The following is a 16814-nucleotide window of genomic DNA, read 5'->3' as shown; positions in this document are numbered from 1 at the left end:
AATCTGTGAACGACGGCATATGGTACCTAAAAATATACATCCTAGAAACATACATCAATTAAAGCAAAAAGTACATCGTCTGCTAGATTTCCAATGTTTGATGATTGGCTTTGTGACCTGCTACTTTTATTTAAAGGACGAATTGCCTTCTAAAGATGAGTCTTCGCTTCAAAGGGACATATTATATGCACTCCGATCAACTCCACTTGGGGGACTTGGTCTTGCTGCGGGAGTGAAACCCTCGTGAGCACTTCTTCGGATACATATTTCTGTCGCTTCTAGAGTGTGTTGTTACGCACTTTTTGGCGCAAAGTTTGTGCTGCATACATGGAAAAACATGATAAAAGTGTCTCAATGAAACGCGTCTCTGAGCAATGTAAGTGCGTGTCCGAGAAGCAATATGTCTCTGAATTATTTGCTATCAATTCATTTTTAATCCTGCAGTGGACTTGCTACAGAGCAAAAGGGCACCATTATCATTATAGAAGGAGCAACACTTTCTCAATGGTTCCGTGAAATGTGTAGGCATGTTCAGGGACAGCTTTTGAAGAAGTACCATTGATGAGTGGAGGTAAATGACATAACCTTCTAAATGTATGGAGAAAATTGGACAATTGATTGGAAAAAGGCATGGGCAACAGAGTAAGTGGGTGGATTGCATCCATTGATTATGTTGATTGCAGTCCTTTTTCCGCCACCAGGAAGCAATTTGCTTCCACGGGAATGAAAGTCAATCAGGGGGGAAGGCATCTTAAGATGTTGATTTCTTGCCCAATGAAGTTATGATAGTCGTGTACTTAGAAGGAAGAGTAGAAAAGGGGCATCGATTAGGAGCGAGGCAAATCTGAGGTTCTTTCAAAGAAGCTGCTGCTTGTAATAACGTTCTGGTGCGTCCATGAATTTTAAGGGTAGACTCTCCAGACGAGAAGAGCTCATGTTAACAGATTGGTTCAATCACACGACAACACGGAACCAGACTGATGTGAAGAACCTAGTCGCACGCATATTTGACGTCTATCTAATAACCTGAGAGAAATTCCTCTCTCTAAACATCTACTTAACACCACGACAACATTCGATTCAGACCTGAAGAAATTAATATTTTTACGAGTCAGATGCACATGGCAAAAATGAATGAGTAGTTCGGGTACACGTTTGCATCAGATGCTGACAACGCACGGTTCCACCAACACTAGACAGCAGCAAATCTTTGCCTTTATCTAGTTAGGCCTCATCAATTGAGGAAGGTCCATGCGAGTCCTTAGAAAGTGGAACACCTGCAAGATCTCTCAGGGATTACAATCTTCTCTTTAGTTGCTTCTGAATAAGTTCCCACAGTGCAAGGGTTTGTACTGAACCCCACTAACACTAAATAAACTAAGCATCATGGAGGAAACCCTCCCTTGATAACTTCTAATTTAAAGAATGTGTAGCCGTACTTTGAGAAAATGCTAAATCAAAGAGAGCCTTTACACGTTGAAAAGAAAAGAGGGTTGTTGGCGATCTCCTTTTGCAATAGAATCTTGACACCTTCCATGAGATATGGATCGAGGCATTTATCATATCAACTCGCTCCAATTGCTTCAAAATATTCATACACGTGTACGACATAAACCGACTATAAGCATCACTGCCAACATTTATTCATACAATAAAAGTAGTTGTATACACTTGAAGTAGAGCTGATGCGGAGAGAACCAAATACTATCACTGTGGATTCTACAAGACTTTGGTGGTGCAAGAAGCTCTCTCACGGAAGCGGTGGCTTTGCCTTGACGGATTGTTATAACCCTTTATGAGTAAAAAATGATAAAAGGAGTAAAATCTCCAATAAGGACACGAACTAGAACTGTCCACTTTCCCAAATGGGGGAAACTCAAAATTGGTGAAGACCAAATGATACTGTACAAAGAGAGATCTTTCTACACTAACAACCGTGGCTCTCTAGCAGATGAGGCTTTTAAATATCAAAAGACCATTAGTTTTCAGATATGATCAATAGCCGTCGTAATCGTAATTTCCGTCATCATAATCATACATTTCCTCTTCGTTTCCGTAATGCAAATCACCATCCACTCCTTTAGTGTCGTCATCCTCCTGTTCATCATCCAATCCCACATCGTCATTTGTTTCAATAACCTCAGCTTCGACCTCTTTGCTGCTAACATGAGGCGTGTTGTCATCATTGTTGGATTCCAATTCTGTTCGTCTTTTCTTGGGGTTCTCTGGGTTCGCCTGCTTAGATGATAATAGACACAGCAACGATGTTGATCATTGATTAGGGTTAGAAGCTTCTACCTCATAATTATCTGCTTGAACAAAATCGCCCAAAAGAAAGAGGGAGGCTATATTCATCCTTAGAACTTGAAAGCTGCATCCTATTTTAGTGATTGAGGGTAGAAGCCGCAGATAGTAAATCATGGTTGTTTTTTTCATTACTATCCACACAAAAGTAGAAGAAAGATGGACCCATGATTTGAATCTAAAAAGATGGAAGGAACTTAAAGCTGGTTTCCTATACCAAGATAGTATTTGACAAAGTACAAGCATTCTCTTGTCTGAATGGTATTCAAAGTTGCTAACTTGGACAACCAACGATTGTACTGCTAATGATGCAATACAGATGATCAGAAAGCATTGTGAAGATTGCTAAGAACAAGAGCAGAGAAAAGAAAGGGCCTTCATATATACATCCAAGGTGAAAAATCCACCAATATTGGAGATAAGAAAGGTCCTTCATATGGACAACCAAGGTAAAAGTAAAGCGAACAGATTACACAGGAGATTTATTTCATCTCCCAGCAAACATCGCAAACAAAATAAACATTTGAAAGAAATTCAAGAATCATTGAGCTAGTGAGTAACCCAAAATCTACAATAGAAAAAAATGTAAACTTTATTCCATGCATGGCATGTCTCTATGCCAAGGTCCCCTGATATTCTAATTGGAAAACCTAACTCAGACATATTGCAATTGCCCACTAAGCATGTAAGCTAGCAACTTATCATTTTACCTATCAAAAAGCCAAAAGAAAAGAGTTAAGAGAATAGACAAACTTACTGGTTCATTGAAGAGTTTCTCCAGCACATCGTAGTTTATCTTGGAACTAAGTCTCTGCCACGAGAATATTGTTGGTGTAAGTATTAGAAGAATAAATCATGCAGCAAGGTCTGTTAGACCTATTTCAGAGGGTAAGTTAATGCATGCACATCTATAAGTGATACTAATTTTCTGAACCAATACCATTAGAATCATATTTGCCAATCTGATTAGTATCAATCCATGCGGCTTCTCTAACCATTAAAAATTACTGCAGCATTGTTACAATCAGATAACCATACCGTATGAGGGTGCATGATTCAAGCTAGTAGACATGCCTATGTACAACAATCTAGAACAGTCGAAAGAAAAGGGACAAGAATGAAGATAATGCACTAGTAGTACTTATTCAGTCTCTGCTGTTTACATGTGTGAGCACAGTGGAAGCAGTGACTACTTTAATTTCAAGGAAATGTCAAAAAATCAATTGCCCATGGGCACAAGCCCTTAACATTCTCCCACACTTTCCACAGGAATCCACCAGATCTGTAATCAATATGATGTAAGACAGAGCTCAAGACATGCCTCCAACGTACCATGCCAAATACTAGTAACAAGTATCGAACATCACCTGAAAGATCAAACTCAACCCACCTAAATACATTACAATTACGACCAACTTTCAGAGAAGAATCGAAGAAAATTTTCAAAATTAGCAATCAATTTAATTCCTTCAAATGATTGGCGCCAATCTTATCAACATGCCACAAAGCGCTGTCATATCGTTCACTTCTCCCACCCATTGTAGGTAAGGAAATAATTAAATGAAATAAAAATTAAACCAGAAAGAATGCATCATTCAATCATATCAGACCAATGCACTCCATTTCTCGTAAGATGTTTTTGAGGTTATCTAAAAATATGCAGAAAGATGGAGGTTCAAGGGGCATTCTGCACAACAAAAGTTGTGATGCCCAGTCAAGGAGTGCCAACACATTGAGCATTTGGCCATATAGGAAGTTTGCTAATGAAGCAACAAGCCATGCATTTATGAGTTTGGCAAGATATAATTCATTTTTTCATCATCACTTTAAGACTCCATTCTCTTCCATAACAGCAAGTGCTCAGATGCCTAAGTCCTCACTCCAATAATTTCTCATCCAATTATTGCAGCAAATCTAGCACTGTCAATGTAAAACCTGGACACACCCAGTGTTTTTCAAAATTTAAAAAGGATATATTTAGCTCAAACCACCGAATCTAGACGTTGCAAATTCTGATCTGGTTATATTACCTCCATTGCTCCAATTATTACAGAAACATGAGCCAGCTCCCCACAGCATCTATCATTAGAGGATGAAAACTAGACACCTAACCTCCCAACTTACAACAAAGAAGTACTCTCCAGCAAACTAACCTTCTTAATTAGCATTTGCCGGGCAGCCTCTGCAGCAGTCTGCGCAGGAGTGGACTTTTTTGCTTCGGCAGCTCGTTTTTGTTGTTTTTCCTGCAAATTTCGTTTTGACAACAGAACTACTCATATTAGGAGGTTTATTCATGAGCCTCCATTGGAAAATTATGATCAGAAAGAGCAAAGAAAGAGTAGACCCGAACTTCAAGTGCAAGCTGAAAGTCATCCAATGCAGACCATGGTGGCCAAGTCTTCCATAGCCCAGAAGAAGGAGATGGAAGGAAAGGGAGGAGACTCTAATGCTTCTACTTAATATTTGCTCCTCAATAATATCATAGCGCACGGAAAATGGCAGTTTAACATGCTCCAGTCGTGAGAGTCAAAAATTGGATTTATGTGAAGATTTTCAATGTAGGAAACTGCACCGGATTGTTTCAGATCAAAATACATGGAGCCCAAAGTCCTCTAAGAGTCCAAACTTTTATGCTAGAATGAGCTTTTAAATTCCATTACAGGCAGGGTACCTTAATTAAGCACATGCAACAAAAATTAATCCCGTGATATAAACCATGATTTTCTCACAGGATTAACTAACACAGAACAGATCAAAGATATCATGCAGCATGTCATTGACATTCTTGGAGGATTCACCTATTCAGGCTTCGTTTGTGAAAGTTCTGATGGAATTTAAGGAGAATGGAGCTGGAGTTCAGACTGTGCTTAACAAAAGAAAGCATTTTTCAGTCCATATTTCTTCTGCTAAAAAATTAGCAAGTTAGTTAATTTTTTTCTACATTCTATCATTCAAGGGTTAGCAAGAGATCCTAGACTATCTTGATAAGCTCTCACTCTCTGGGTACTGGTAACCACACCATTCACAAGAATCGATAATCAACTCAGTGTATTTTGATTTGACTGGCAAATTAACCTTTCTTGATTTAGCCACAGCTGCAGCAGCAGCTGCAGCCAGCTCTTGTGCAGCTTGGAAGTCCTCTGTGTTCTTGTAATTGGCTGCATAAGCTTCCTTTGCAGCTGCTGCAGCTGCTTCCTTAGCAGCTTGTTCCTGCAAGTACACCAAATAAGCTATATTAAGGGAATCACCAGGAAAGAAAATAATAATTAGTCACAACATGGAGTAAACAGAACTAGGTGTCTAACCAACCGATACATGTTCCAATTCAATCCCACCAAATTATACAATGAAAAAGCTGAGCAAATCAACAACTCAGAAAAACATAAATAACTAAGAATGAAGAGCAAACATTGGAGAGCCTATTTGTAGCACAATCAAATAGAAAACCCTTGCAATTCTGAGTAAAAGAGAACAATGATGACCAATCCCAATTGAAATGATAAAATTATGAAAACATCCATCCAAATATCTAGAAATACAATTATCATAGATGCACGAGATCCAAATTTTGACTACAACTTTTTGCCATTACCAAACTTTGTCCTCTTAAGAGAAGTTTAATAACATTATTTAGCTTGAATAAAGAACCAAATCACCTCAAGGTACTCCCGGTTCATTTCCTCCCAAATGATCTTTTTATAATGCTTCTCCTCCTCATTGTGAAGATAGCCATCAACCTGAAAATATCATTACATATAAAGTCCAGACACACTAAAACTGATCAACAAACTAAAAAGTTGTGGTAGAGCACACTAAAAATTGCCAGCTGATACAATAAGTAACAATGGCATACTTGGAAACATATATATCAACATATTGCATGACTAGAGCAGTAAAATCACTCATGAGTTTGTAAATATGCATGCAAATAGTGACAAAAACTACCAAACAGTAAGCAAACAGATATCAGTATAAGGAAACTAAAATGAGTTCAAAGTTCAACAGAATTATAGGATTAGTTAATTTTATTTAAAAGTGCTTATGCTCTGTAGTGAAAAAGGAAGTACATCAGGAGCAATTGCCTCCATTGTATACAGGGCTCTATCCCTGCCAGAAAGTAAGTGCAACTATACATAACTACCAAGATAAAAGCTGAATAGAATGACCTTATCGAAAGAATTATCATCACCAGGAAATCTACCTAGAAATTTAGCTCCTACATATTAATTGACAGACTTTAAGTCTGTTGATTGTTAAAAATTTTAAGGTTGCATCAGCAGGAAATTGATATTTGTGGTCTGAATTTCCAAGAACAAAGGTAGGACTCGAAAGTAGAAGTGAACTGCACCTCAAAGTTCGACAGAATTGTAGGATAAGTTAATTCTATTTAAAAGTGCTTATGCATTGTACACAGGGCTCTATCCCTGCCAGAAAGTAAGTGGAACTATACATAACTACCAAAATACAAGTTGAATAGAATAACCTTATTGAAAGAATTATCATCACCAGGAAGTCTACCTGGAAATTTAGCAACTTTCCTACATATTAATGGACAGACTTTAAGTCTGCCAACTGTTTTAGTATTTAAGGTTGCATCAGTAGGAACTTGATACTTGTGATCTAAATTTCCAAGATCTAAGGTAGGACTCGAAAGTAGAAGTGAAGTGCACCTCAATATCATCAATATCAGAGAGGGTGTCTGATTCATCATCAGCTTTAGCACTCCTATCGTTTGCTTCATCCACTTGAAAACCATCATTCATATCAGTTGATCGATCTGCACATCATTCCCATAATGTGAATCTTATTATCCATAGAAGTAAACATAATTCCAACTAGGGAATTGAGGAAGTTTCTTCAAACAAATAATGAACTGTTACCGGTTTTTTCAGGCTCAGCTGACTGCGACTTCATGGTTCCACATGCTGCTAGAGTGTCAGGCTCATTTTCATGCTAAAAGAAAAGGAAAGAACATCAGAGAGTACAAAATCCACACAAATTGAATGCTAGATTAACTGTGTACAGTCATCAGATGACTAAAGCAAATGGTGAACCACACTTACTAAACAAATTTACTCCAAAGTCCTTCCAACAATTTTCAACTTTCTCATACATCTTGCTTTTATTTTCTTAAAAGGATTCATGTATTAACATATTTTGATTCCAGAAACAAACTTAGAGAGTTTCAATAAAGCCAACAAGCAAACAATGGTGTAACAATTGGCAGTTGGTAGACCCAACAATGTTCTCCCATCACTGTGGACAAGCAGCATAACTGCGACAACTAAACTGACAACATATCTACAATTTCGAGTCTCTGAAAATATTTAATGCACTGATCATACTAAAAATATCTCTTTGATATTTTATCCTCTTTTACACTCTACATGGGGAATGTCTCCTTGATATAATGGACAGAAGTCACATGATTGGGAAACAACAGATCTACTACGCTCTCATATTTTTGCTCCTTCCTTCTCCTTTAATAAAAAGAGAGGACTGTCTATCTAGGATAACTTAGTTTCCTGTCTTTTGAAAATCCTTCCATTACCTTCTCTTGAGTCTCTAAAGCAAAGCCTTCTCCATATCAAGGCAATTTACAGATGAGAATCCTAAAAATCATGACAATCTAACATCATAGTGAGTTTGGCGAGAGTATCAACAAGTCGCAGATTCCAGCACCAACCATCTATAGGCTTGTTTGAAATAAACTACTGGGCACTATTAAGAAATTCCAAGTTTCATTGGGTACTAGATTCACTGATTCGGGTGGAAGGAAAGGATTTTTCTGGTGCATTACCTTCAGAGTAATTTGATACATTTGGAAGTAAGGTAATGCAAGAACTTAAACAAAACCTATGTTATACATATACTCTTACTTTGCTAAATTAGACTGCCTACCATCTCCATCTTGATGGAGTCTGGAGCTTAGAACGAAGAACTTCAAACCCATTTGCTGTGATTAGTGATCACCAAAAGATCGACTTTTCCCCCCCAATAATGCAGTTGACTAGTGTTAGGAAGCAATATCATCATGTTGCAGTGTTGATTTACCTCTCCAACATCGGTAGTGATGCATTAATTCAAGTAATACCATGTACTAACCAAATTTGTTTCGCTTGTGTTTTCTCCAATCGATGACTTAGACAATCTTTCCTTCTCAGCACGTTGGAAAGCTGGAGGATCTAAGCCTCCTTCAAGACCACCCGAAAATTCCACAAACTGCAACAAAGCATAAAAAACATAAGTGCTTGAGCATTAAACTTGAATAAACAAGCATGAGAGTAGAAAAAAAGAAAGCATAACTCACTTCGTTGTAACAAGATTGACAAAGTCCAATGGCAAAATGAGGTGTATCCGTACCCTTGTGTTCACAAAGCAGTTCTCTTGCACCAGATATATTCAACCCCATATTTGGTTGTTTTGCCGAATTTTTCTCTTCAAGCTTTGCCTTTGTATTTAACTCCTCAATCTGAAAATAATACCAAAATAGAAAATCCTATTATAATAACATTATAAAGGCACCAGAGGTAGAAGAGCAGGAATAGGTATTAAATTTTCCATGTATAATCAGATATTTTAAAATCATGAAAGTGCAAAGGTGTCCACACTTTTGGATTAAACAAGAAGCCAGTCCTTATGTGTATGACAACCTGAGCAGTCACACAAAACCATAAGTTATTGAAGGCTATCAATGAAAGCCTCTTTGTCAGTGAGCAAGGCAAGTAATTACAGCCAGCAAGAGTTCATCCTTTAGTTAATTGATGAAGCTAGGCAATAAGCCAATTCTCCAGCACAACTTGTGTAAACCACATCTCTTGACCTTAACTATGTACTCAAGTTGGGAAAATTTAGAATCCATGAAAAAAATAGTTTGGACAAACTAACCTTGAACTGATGAAGAGGACTACACCAGGGCTTATATGGTTGTCGCCCAATTACTTCAATTAACTCAATACCTATCTACTATCCCTAGAGCTAAACTTTGGTTAGTGCATTATTTACCAGACCATGGCAAGTAAAATAAGCTTCATATCAGCTCACGTACGATGCTGTCTTAAACAGGTGATGTCTGTTGACAGCAATCACAATGGGCATAAACAATCTATCGAGACCTAAGTGTGACAAAATAAACAAAGAGACCATTTTAAACTTGCCAGATTCTAAAAACAAAGGGAAAGGAACATACAATTTGCTCAAAACTAATGTCAGTCAAAAATCGTTAGTAGGTTACATTTTGTACATTTATGTCACTAGTGTTAGCACTCACAAAGTCCTCCATGACTCTCCCTCCCCTCCAAACCCAGAAGCACAGGCACACTGCCATCATTTGTCCCACAAAACAGAGAGAGAGAAGGAAAGGAGGAGAGAAGAGAAAAGGGGGGGCGGGCGCGGGTTATTGGCCTAGCTACATCTCACTTGATGATACAGAAACATACCGTTAAGCTACCAGACTCAGTATTCTCAAATTCAACCAATCGCTTTGTCAACGTTGCTTCACAGATATGCACCAGCCTTAACTGATGAAGAATTTCAGCAAGCCACATGCAAGAAAGGAAAGATAGTAGCATGTCAAGCAAGTGCAACAACAATAACATATTACTTTTGACAGATAAGATCTTGCCACATTCTTCCTCATAAGAATCTTCTTCTTAAGAAATTAAAGATCTGAAAGTGAATCTCTCATGTACAAAAGATGATAGTTCATCAATAAAACGAATTTGCAATTCTTCCAACAGAATAGATTTTGCAATAATGCTAACATAACTGGCATAGCAAAATATTAATTGCAAAAATACGACACAAGCTGAAGGAGATCAAGGAATGGATATAACACAACTTTTGAGCATGAGGCAGCAGTTTGCTAGAAAGAGTACAATCCAAAGTACGAATAATCACAACAGAAGCATAATTTTCCATTTACTGCGCAATCATTACAAAGCAAACAGGATCCATACAATTAGACAGACAGTCACCAACAATAACTCCTCATGAGAAATGGCATAAACCAGGAGAAAAATTACATATGATAGCTTCGCTCCCAATTGGAAATTCAGAAAACATCATTTCTGCTATCTTTTGGGACAAATATAGACCGTGATAATCAATGATTTTATAAGAATGTTTATGGCCAGCTAATATATCATTGTTTGTAGTCATATGACTTCGACAAACACCCTATTCAAGCAATTAAACGACTCCTGTAGCAAATAAATGAGCCTTCAAATCCATTGAGAAATAGAACTATTCTTCTATATTCAAACACACTTATAAGTAAGACTCGTTGAACAGATTGAGCAGGTGCATGTAGACATAACACCGAGAATATATATATCTCTCTCTCCCCCTCGCTCTCTCACTCTCCCTACCTTCCTTCCCTGTCCCTCTCTCCCCATCTCCCTCTGTGTATGTGTGTGTGTGTGTGTGCACAAGATAAAGGGAACACCATGAAACATATATAGTACCTAAACAACAAACTATTTTAAAACCAGTGCTTAATGAGAAAAATGAGGGAAAAGTAAGCTTTCGTACAACATCAGATTTTGAACACTTCAATCCATGCGCAACTGCAGATACATACACAGCAGCTCCCCAGAGTCCACTGGGTTTCCTCCCTGTCTGTCAGAAGACTCAGAACTATTTTTTTAGTCGCTATTTTACATGCCCTCATAATAACCATGCAGAGCACCAAATTTTTTCACACACTATGAAAAGAAGAAGGAAACCTGCATCCAGTCCCTCTTCATGCTGGCTATAATGCGCAAGGCAGTTCTGGCTACATCATTATTCCTTCCCCCAGATAAACCTACGATGATTTAACCAATTAGATAACCCAAATTATGAAATCAAAAGGACCAGAAAAAGAGAGAGATCTTCATCATAATACCGTTCAGGCAATTAAAAAATTTTATACAGTCATATAATCGACAGCTTTTTCAATACAATAGACCACAACATTTAATTCAGGAATTAAATACCAACTGAAACTTCATTATCGCAAAAGCTGAGGGTGAAACGTCTTGTAGACATTTTTGCAGAATGAAATTGAGAAAATAGAAAATGAGACTTTAAAAAGTTACTCTTGAAAATTAAGGATTGGCAGTAAAAAGTACGATTCCATACATAGTTTGTATAGCGACATTAAATCATCGGCATTGATGGCAAGTACTTACTAGCTGTATATTTATGAATGAAAAGAGAAGGATCAAGAGGCTTTTGTACAATGGGGTGTTCATGAAGCCAAAGTACTTTGCAGAGCTGCAAAAATACAGCACCTAGCACGTAACTGCCATAAAAAAGAAAATGGATGACGGATTGGTTATAAAACAGACACAGGGACCAAAACGTATGCACTATTAGCAGAAATAGCTTCCTCACACATTTATCTTCAACAAGTTTGAGAAATCAATTAGGAGATATGGCAATCTGCTTTCCCTGGAAACAAATAAAATAAAAAAAATAAAAAAAGCAACATTAGCAAAAAGGAAAATTTAAAGTAAATCTGGCAACGTATGCTCACAACTATTAGTACACAAGAACAAATAGGTATATGTATGGACAAATCAACGTTTAAAGATCAACCAGAAGTTTATTCTTTGAAATATCTAAGTGCCTCAAACACAACCAAGTACTGTGCTTATTGGAAATGCTATACTTAGGAATCTCAATTTCAAGAAAAAAGGACATAAATGATAACTATGAGATTTCATGAAACCACTGTGAACTGTTCTAAAAGTCTAAGCTGTTAGATAAATGCGTTATTTATTATTTAAATATTCTAATACTCCCCCTCACACTTAATCTGGTCTTTTGCCTAGAACTAAATGTGGAAATTTAATTGGAGAATGGGGCCTGGAAAAATTCGAACTCAAGACCTCCAACACTGATACCATGTGAGATTTGGTGAGAGAACTGCCCACTGTTTTAAAAACTTAAACTGTTAAATGAAGCTTGATTTATTATTTAAATATTCTAACAATAACTTCCTTTAACTTGCAGAAGGATGCCTCTCAACATTTTCACATCTTGTCTCAAATACCAAAGGCAATCATGCAAAAATAACCTTCACAAAGTTTGAACCAATAATTAGATGGTGTGAGGACAAAGGTAAGCAACCCTTAATTGGACCAATAATTATGTATTCGATTGCACACGCGCATCTATATATTATCACGTAATAAAAATCACTTCAATCATTTGAAAACAGTAGCTTGGAAGATCCCTCACCGACAGGCAATGTAAATACAAGCCGCCTCCACTTGCTCAGTTCTGCGGCCCCGGGTAAAGTTCTTTTCCAGTGCAATCTTCAGAAGGTACATGAAAAGATTTTGAAGAAAGCACAATGTCCAGATTAGACAAACAGATATGAAACAGAAACGCTAGTGACTCAGACAAACATACTCGGTAGAATGCCAGAGATGTCCTAACGATACCATCAGGCTGATCCATCCCTAGACCATAGCACAAATTTCTCATATCCTCATTAGCTGCAAAAACCAAATAATAAAAGGTCATCACCATGGCCCACAATGCGCATACGCCAGCTATACAAAGGGATGGCTCCAATAGACACAGTAACACATGCTGACAACTAATAGCACCAACAAAAGAAAAAACAAACAGAAAAGGAGATGGTTGAAGTTGCAGCACAACTGTTTATTTGATTTGTCCCTGGGCTTACATGCAAAGATGAAAAAGCAGCAAAAAATGCACTATCGGGGTTCTGGAGTACTCAAGAGATCAGAATTAACACTGAATATAGTAGCCTCAGTACAACCAATTAGCACATAACCATAGTGCTAGAAACGAAGTACAGTCCCTTATTAGTCTGCATGGTGATGTTCTTATGTCATGTTTATGAAATGAAAACCTCATAACAACTTTTAACCAACATGGAGAGACTAAACAAATATCTGTTTTTAAGTTTCGGTTGATATGAACTCCAATGAAGGTAATATACCTCCCTATGGCTGAACCACCTTGCTCATATGCAGGTTTCATGCAAAAAATAATCTGGATGGGCTAAAGTGGGACAGAGCAGACGCATAGCCTCAGATGAAACATTCTGAGATCTAGGATTCTGCTTTATGAATAGGTCATTTATTTAGTCCAGGAAGCAATCGATCAAATGAACAACAATTTCATAAATATCTTATGCAGTTAAGAGTTATCAAACTTTTTGCCACAGCTGACCACCTAATTTGATAAGAACAAAGCACAAAACTTAGTTCTGCTTCTGCTGCAATCACCAGGATGCATTGCTAATGGTCCAATTGGCCACAGATATCAACTAGTCCTTACATGATTAGTCTTACACTTTACAATCCACAAGCAGCCTGTAAACTTATCCCCAAGTTGTGTTTGTTGACAATTCAGCTCACAGCAATGCCATCTTATTTTAAAAATATAAAGACTGTTGCTGGGCTTCTCTAGCCATCTTCCAGAACAATACATGGGCGAACTATTGTACAACTAGCAAGGAATTAAGACGCTTGTATCTCACATGATCAAACAATCTAAAGAACAATGTGATGCAATTGCTTGCTCCATCAGCTATTTCAGTAAAGAACTACAGAATGGAGAATTTATATCTAGATTGTCTAGGAAATTGAAAGGAAAAAAGTTGCACAAGCTTAAATAAGAGATCATACGCAGCAATACCTTCTACATTTAAACGGTTTTGCTAAAGCTATATCTAATATGCAATAAGAAAACCACCAGCTACAGCTGTTGAGTAAAATTTACATTACAGGTAGGGAATTATGTCCAATGATAAATCCTTAGTGAATGAAAATTCGCAACATAATATGCAGTATTGGCGAAATGTTGGCAGAAAGAACTAAATAAAGTTCAGACACAGAGTACCTCTGTCCAATGTTCTTTCACGTGAAGCGGAATACTCGCTCTGAACTGTCCTCACAAAATTTCCCGACAGATGGCTCTACAAAGGAATGGAGATCATTAGGATAATGGCAAAAGAAGGTATCTATATCTAAACTATGTGCTAGCAAGAGAAGAAATTGGATACAGCACAATTTTAATAAATTAATCTGGCTCGTCTTCTCAACTTGTTTCAGACATATACTTTGTTCTTTCATAGTTTAATAAAAGAAAGAAAGATTAAAGTGTGACCCCTTAAGCCCCTTTAGAGGCATTCAGCATGCAAAGCTGCTTCATGATTTGAACCCCCAACTAAGAATCTAGACCCCATAACAACCATCACAGCCCCAATCAAGGGCTTTTGCATGAGCCTAGAGAAACATCATCGTTGTCTATGGAGTCTGACTTCTGACTAGAAGTGGAGGAAGGGATCTTTTAGCATGACCAAATTCACTGTAGAATTATTCCATACGACACAAATGATGCCCATATCTATAATTACCCTATAATGTTGGTTTAATTACAATCAAAAGGAAAGGATTCCTTCTATCATATGGTTCTTTTTTTGATAAGTTAAAGGGTGGGAAGGGGGCGCTAATGACCACCTCTAGGCATTACTATGAAGGTCTCACACTCACTATGAAATGTTCGGTATGAGCCATGACTATTTTGTACCCCCGGGACCCGAATGTCCGAGGTTGACAAGCCCATCAACATAGCCCCACCAAAATTCTGGCAGCCAGAAAGTCTCTCCTAGTCTCTCCACACAAGATATAACATAGTTAGACAACACAGCACGAGCCGTTCATAGGTTCACTCGCGACATGAATGGAAATCACAACCATGTGGAAGACATATGATCCCTATACCACTAGGCCAACCGCACTGTGGTACCTCTGTTAGAGGGTTACCACTTAATTTTGAAGTCATTGCGCTGCCAAATAAAATCAAATGCTCCAGAAAAGAAAATATGCCATGACATCATCAAGAAAAGTTACTTTTGGGATTGTAAGTTCTAAAAACAAGTTCTGCCGGAGACCTCCACAAAGAAACGATAGCAATAGCATAAGTAACAGATGAGAACAAACCTGCCCAGCCCCATCTTTCATAAAAGTGGGTTCAAACGAAAAATTGAAATCTTCCAACACCTTTCCGCATTCAGTACAGCCTCTGAAAAGATCAAATTAGGAACCAGTTAGCTGATTCTAGTTCGTCCGACGCCCCCACCGGTCGCCAAAGCTTTAAGCGACAATACACTCACAAGGCACCATCGTGGGGCCGGTCCACCTCCACGAACTTCGCGCAGTGAGTGCACCATCTCTTCATCCTCGCCCTCCTCAACCGCCTCGGCCGGAATTAATCTACAACGGCCAATTAATAACATCGCATAAGAACTCTATCGTCGGCGAAATCTCATAGACCTTCGAATCCCCCCCCGTCCACGTGTCGCGCGGACAGCAACGTTCAGGAAGCTCTCGGTCATGCATATTCGAACGAAACTCTACCGGACTCGAACTTTGGCAACGGCGTGCTCTGCGTAATGCGGGGAAACAAAAAAAGAACCGGCACACAAAAAAAAACCTCAGTCCCGCCGGAATTCGGAAGTCGGACCCGCTCGAAGCGACGGAGCTCGGACGGATCAAAAGGACGGCGCTCAATCTATAAGAAGATCACACACGTCCGCGCGCTTACAGAGACGGAGGCGCTTCCCAGTCGCGATCCGGAGGACGAACGGAGGGAGCGAAGTTCGGGTTTTCTGGGCGGCGGCGACCTGCGATTGGCGCCGAGCACTGGCTCTAAAATCCCTGCAACCGGAGCTCCGAAACCTGACCACGAGAGAGAGAGAGAGAGAGAGAAAGAAGATGGACACGTCGGATCTGGGTTATGGACTAGAAATCTCGGGTCTAATCGTGGCCCGGGCCCGTTTTTAATTCGGGTTCAACCCCCGAACGAAGCGGTTGCCTGCATACGAACCATATAAGCCCACATTACATGGACCGTTGGATTATACTGGTCCTACGTGAGACCGCCTCAACCAACGTCTGGAATAAGCTACGCTCACGTAATTCGGATTCGTGTAATAATTTTGACGCGAGACGTGGTGCCGCGTCGCCCGAGATTTTCCGGGCCTCGTTTACAGCTCTGCTGGAAAATCCAAGTCGGCCATGCACAATTTATTTTTTTATTTTTTCTTTCGATGTGTTTGGTTCGTGAAAGTAAATGTTTTTAAACATGGATAATAATTTTTCGATTAATAATATTGTTTGCGTTGTATATAGAATTGAAATCATACGAAATGCAGTTTTATTCCAATCTAGTTGTTGTAATTCATTAGGTTTTAACCACAAAAAAAAAATAATAACACGAGCCATTCTCATGACAAATAAATATGGAATAGACTTGTAAAAATGAATCGTAGAATTTCCACAAGAAAAAAAAAATGATCATACAACAATTTCTAAACTCATATTTAATGGGCTTGATTGTTCTAAAACTAATTATATTCAGTAAATAAATTATAAATAGATTTAAATGATAAAGCCTAGGATAATACGAATATTGAATGATCCATAAATCATCTAAAACCAATCCACCTCTCTCTATAATTTCCCATCGTTGATCTCAAGTTG

At 38.4% G+C, this 16814-nt stretch overlaps 1 protein-coding gene across 4 annotated transcripts; it reads right to left on the bottom strand.

Moving 5' to 3' along the window:
* Nucleotides 1-1578: 1578 nt before the first annotated feature.
* LOC104443341 (transcription factor IIIB 60 kDa subunit) lies at nucleotides 1579-16037 on the bottom strand. Of its 4 annotated transcripts, none has more exons than XM_010056682.3 (20): nucleotides 15766-16037; nucleotides 15446-15545; nucleotides 15273-15354; nucleotides 14170-14245; nucleotides 12706-12791; nucleotides 12532-12608; nucleotides 11683-11739; nucleotides 11478-11590; nucleotides 11031-11110; nucleotides 10837-10923; nucleotides 9744-9824; nucleotides 8615-8776; nucleotides 8410-8526; nucleotides 7185-7257; nucleotides 6975-7081; nucleotides 5961-6041; nucleotides 5380-5514; nucleotides 4458-4547; nucleotides 3062-3115; nucleotides 1579-2238 (listed from the first exon to the last, which is right to left on the bottom strand). In XM_010056682.3, exons 2-20 carry the CDS (start codon nucleotides 15508-15510, stop codon nucleotides 1996-1998), a joined length of 1866 nt encoding a protein of 621 aa, XP_010054984.2. In that variant the 5' UTR covers nucleotides 15511-15545; nucleotides 15766-16037; the 3' UTR covers nucleotides 1579-1995. The 4 variants fall into 4 exon arrangements, with proteins under 4 accessions (XP_010054984.2, XP_010055002.2, XP_010054993.2 ...); XM_010056700.3 differs by having other exon boundaries at nucleotides 1579-2235; nucleotides 15766-16036; XM_010056691.3 differs by having other exon boundaries at nucleotides 15877-16035.
* Between the last annotated feature and the right edge of the window lie 777 nt (nucleotides 16038-16814).

This window comes from Eucalyptus grandis, chromosome 1 (genome assembly GCF_016545825.1).
Source record: "Eucalyptus grandis isolate ANBG69807.140 chromosome 1, ASM1654582v1, whole genome shotgun sequence".
Taxonomy (NCBI): Eukaryota; Viridiplantae; Streptophyta; class Magnoliopsida; order Myrtales; family Myrtaceae; genus Eucalyptus; species Eucalyptus grandis.
This window is presented reverse-complemented; position numbering and strand designations above follow the sequence as displayed.

Coding starts and splice junctions, on each gene's coding strand:
- LOC104443341 (XM_010056682.3), bottom strand. CDS start 15,510: ATGAAGAGATGGTGCACTCACTGCGCGAAGTTCGTGGAGGTGGACCGG. Junction 11,740..12,531: donor TGTATTTACATTGCCTGTCG/GTGAGGGATCTT, acceptor ATTTGTTTCCAG/GGAAAGCAGATTGCCATATC. Junction 6,042..6,974: donor CTGATATTGATGATATTGAG/GTGCACTTCACT, acceptor TGATATTTTCAG/GTTGATGGCTATCTTCACAA.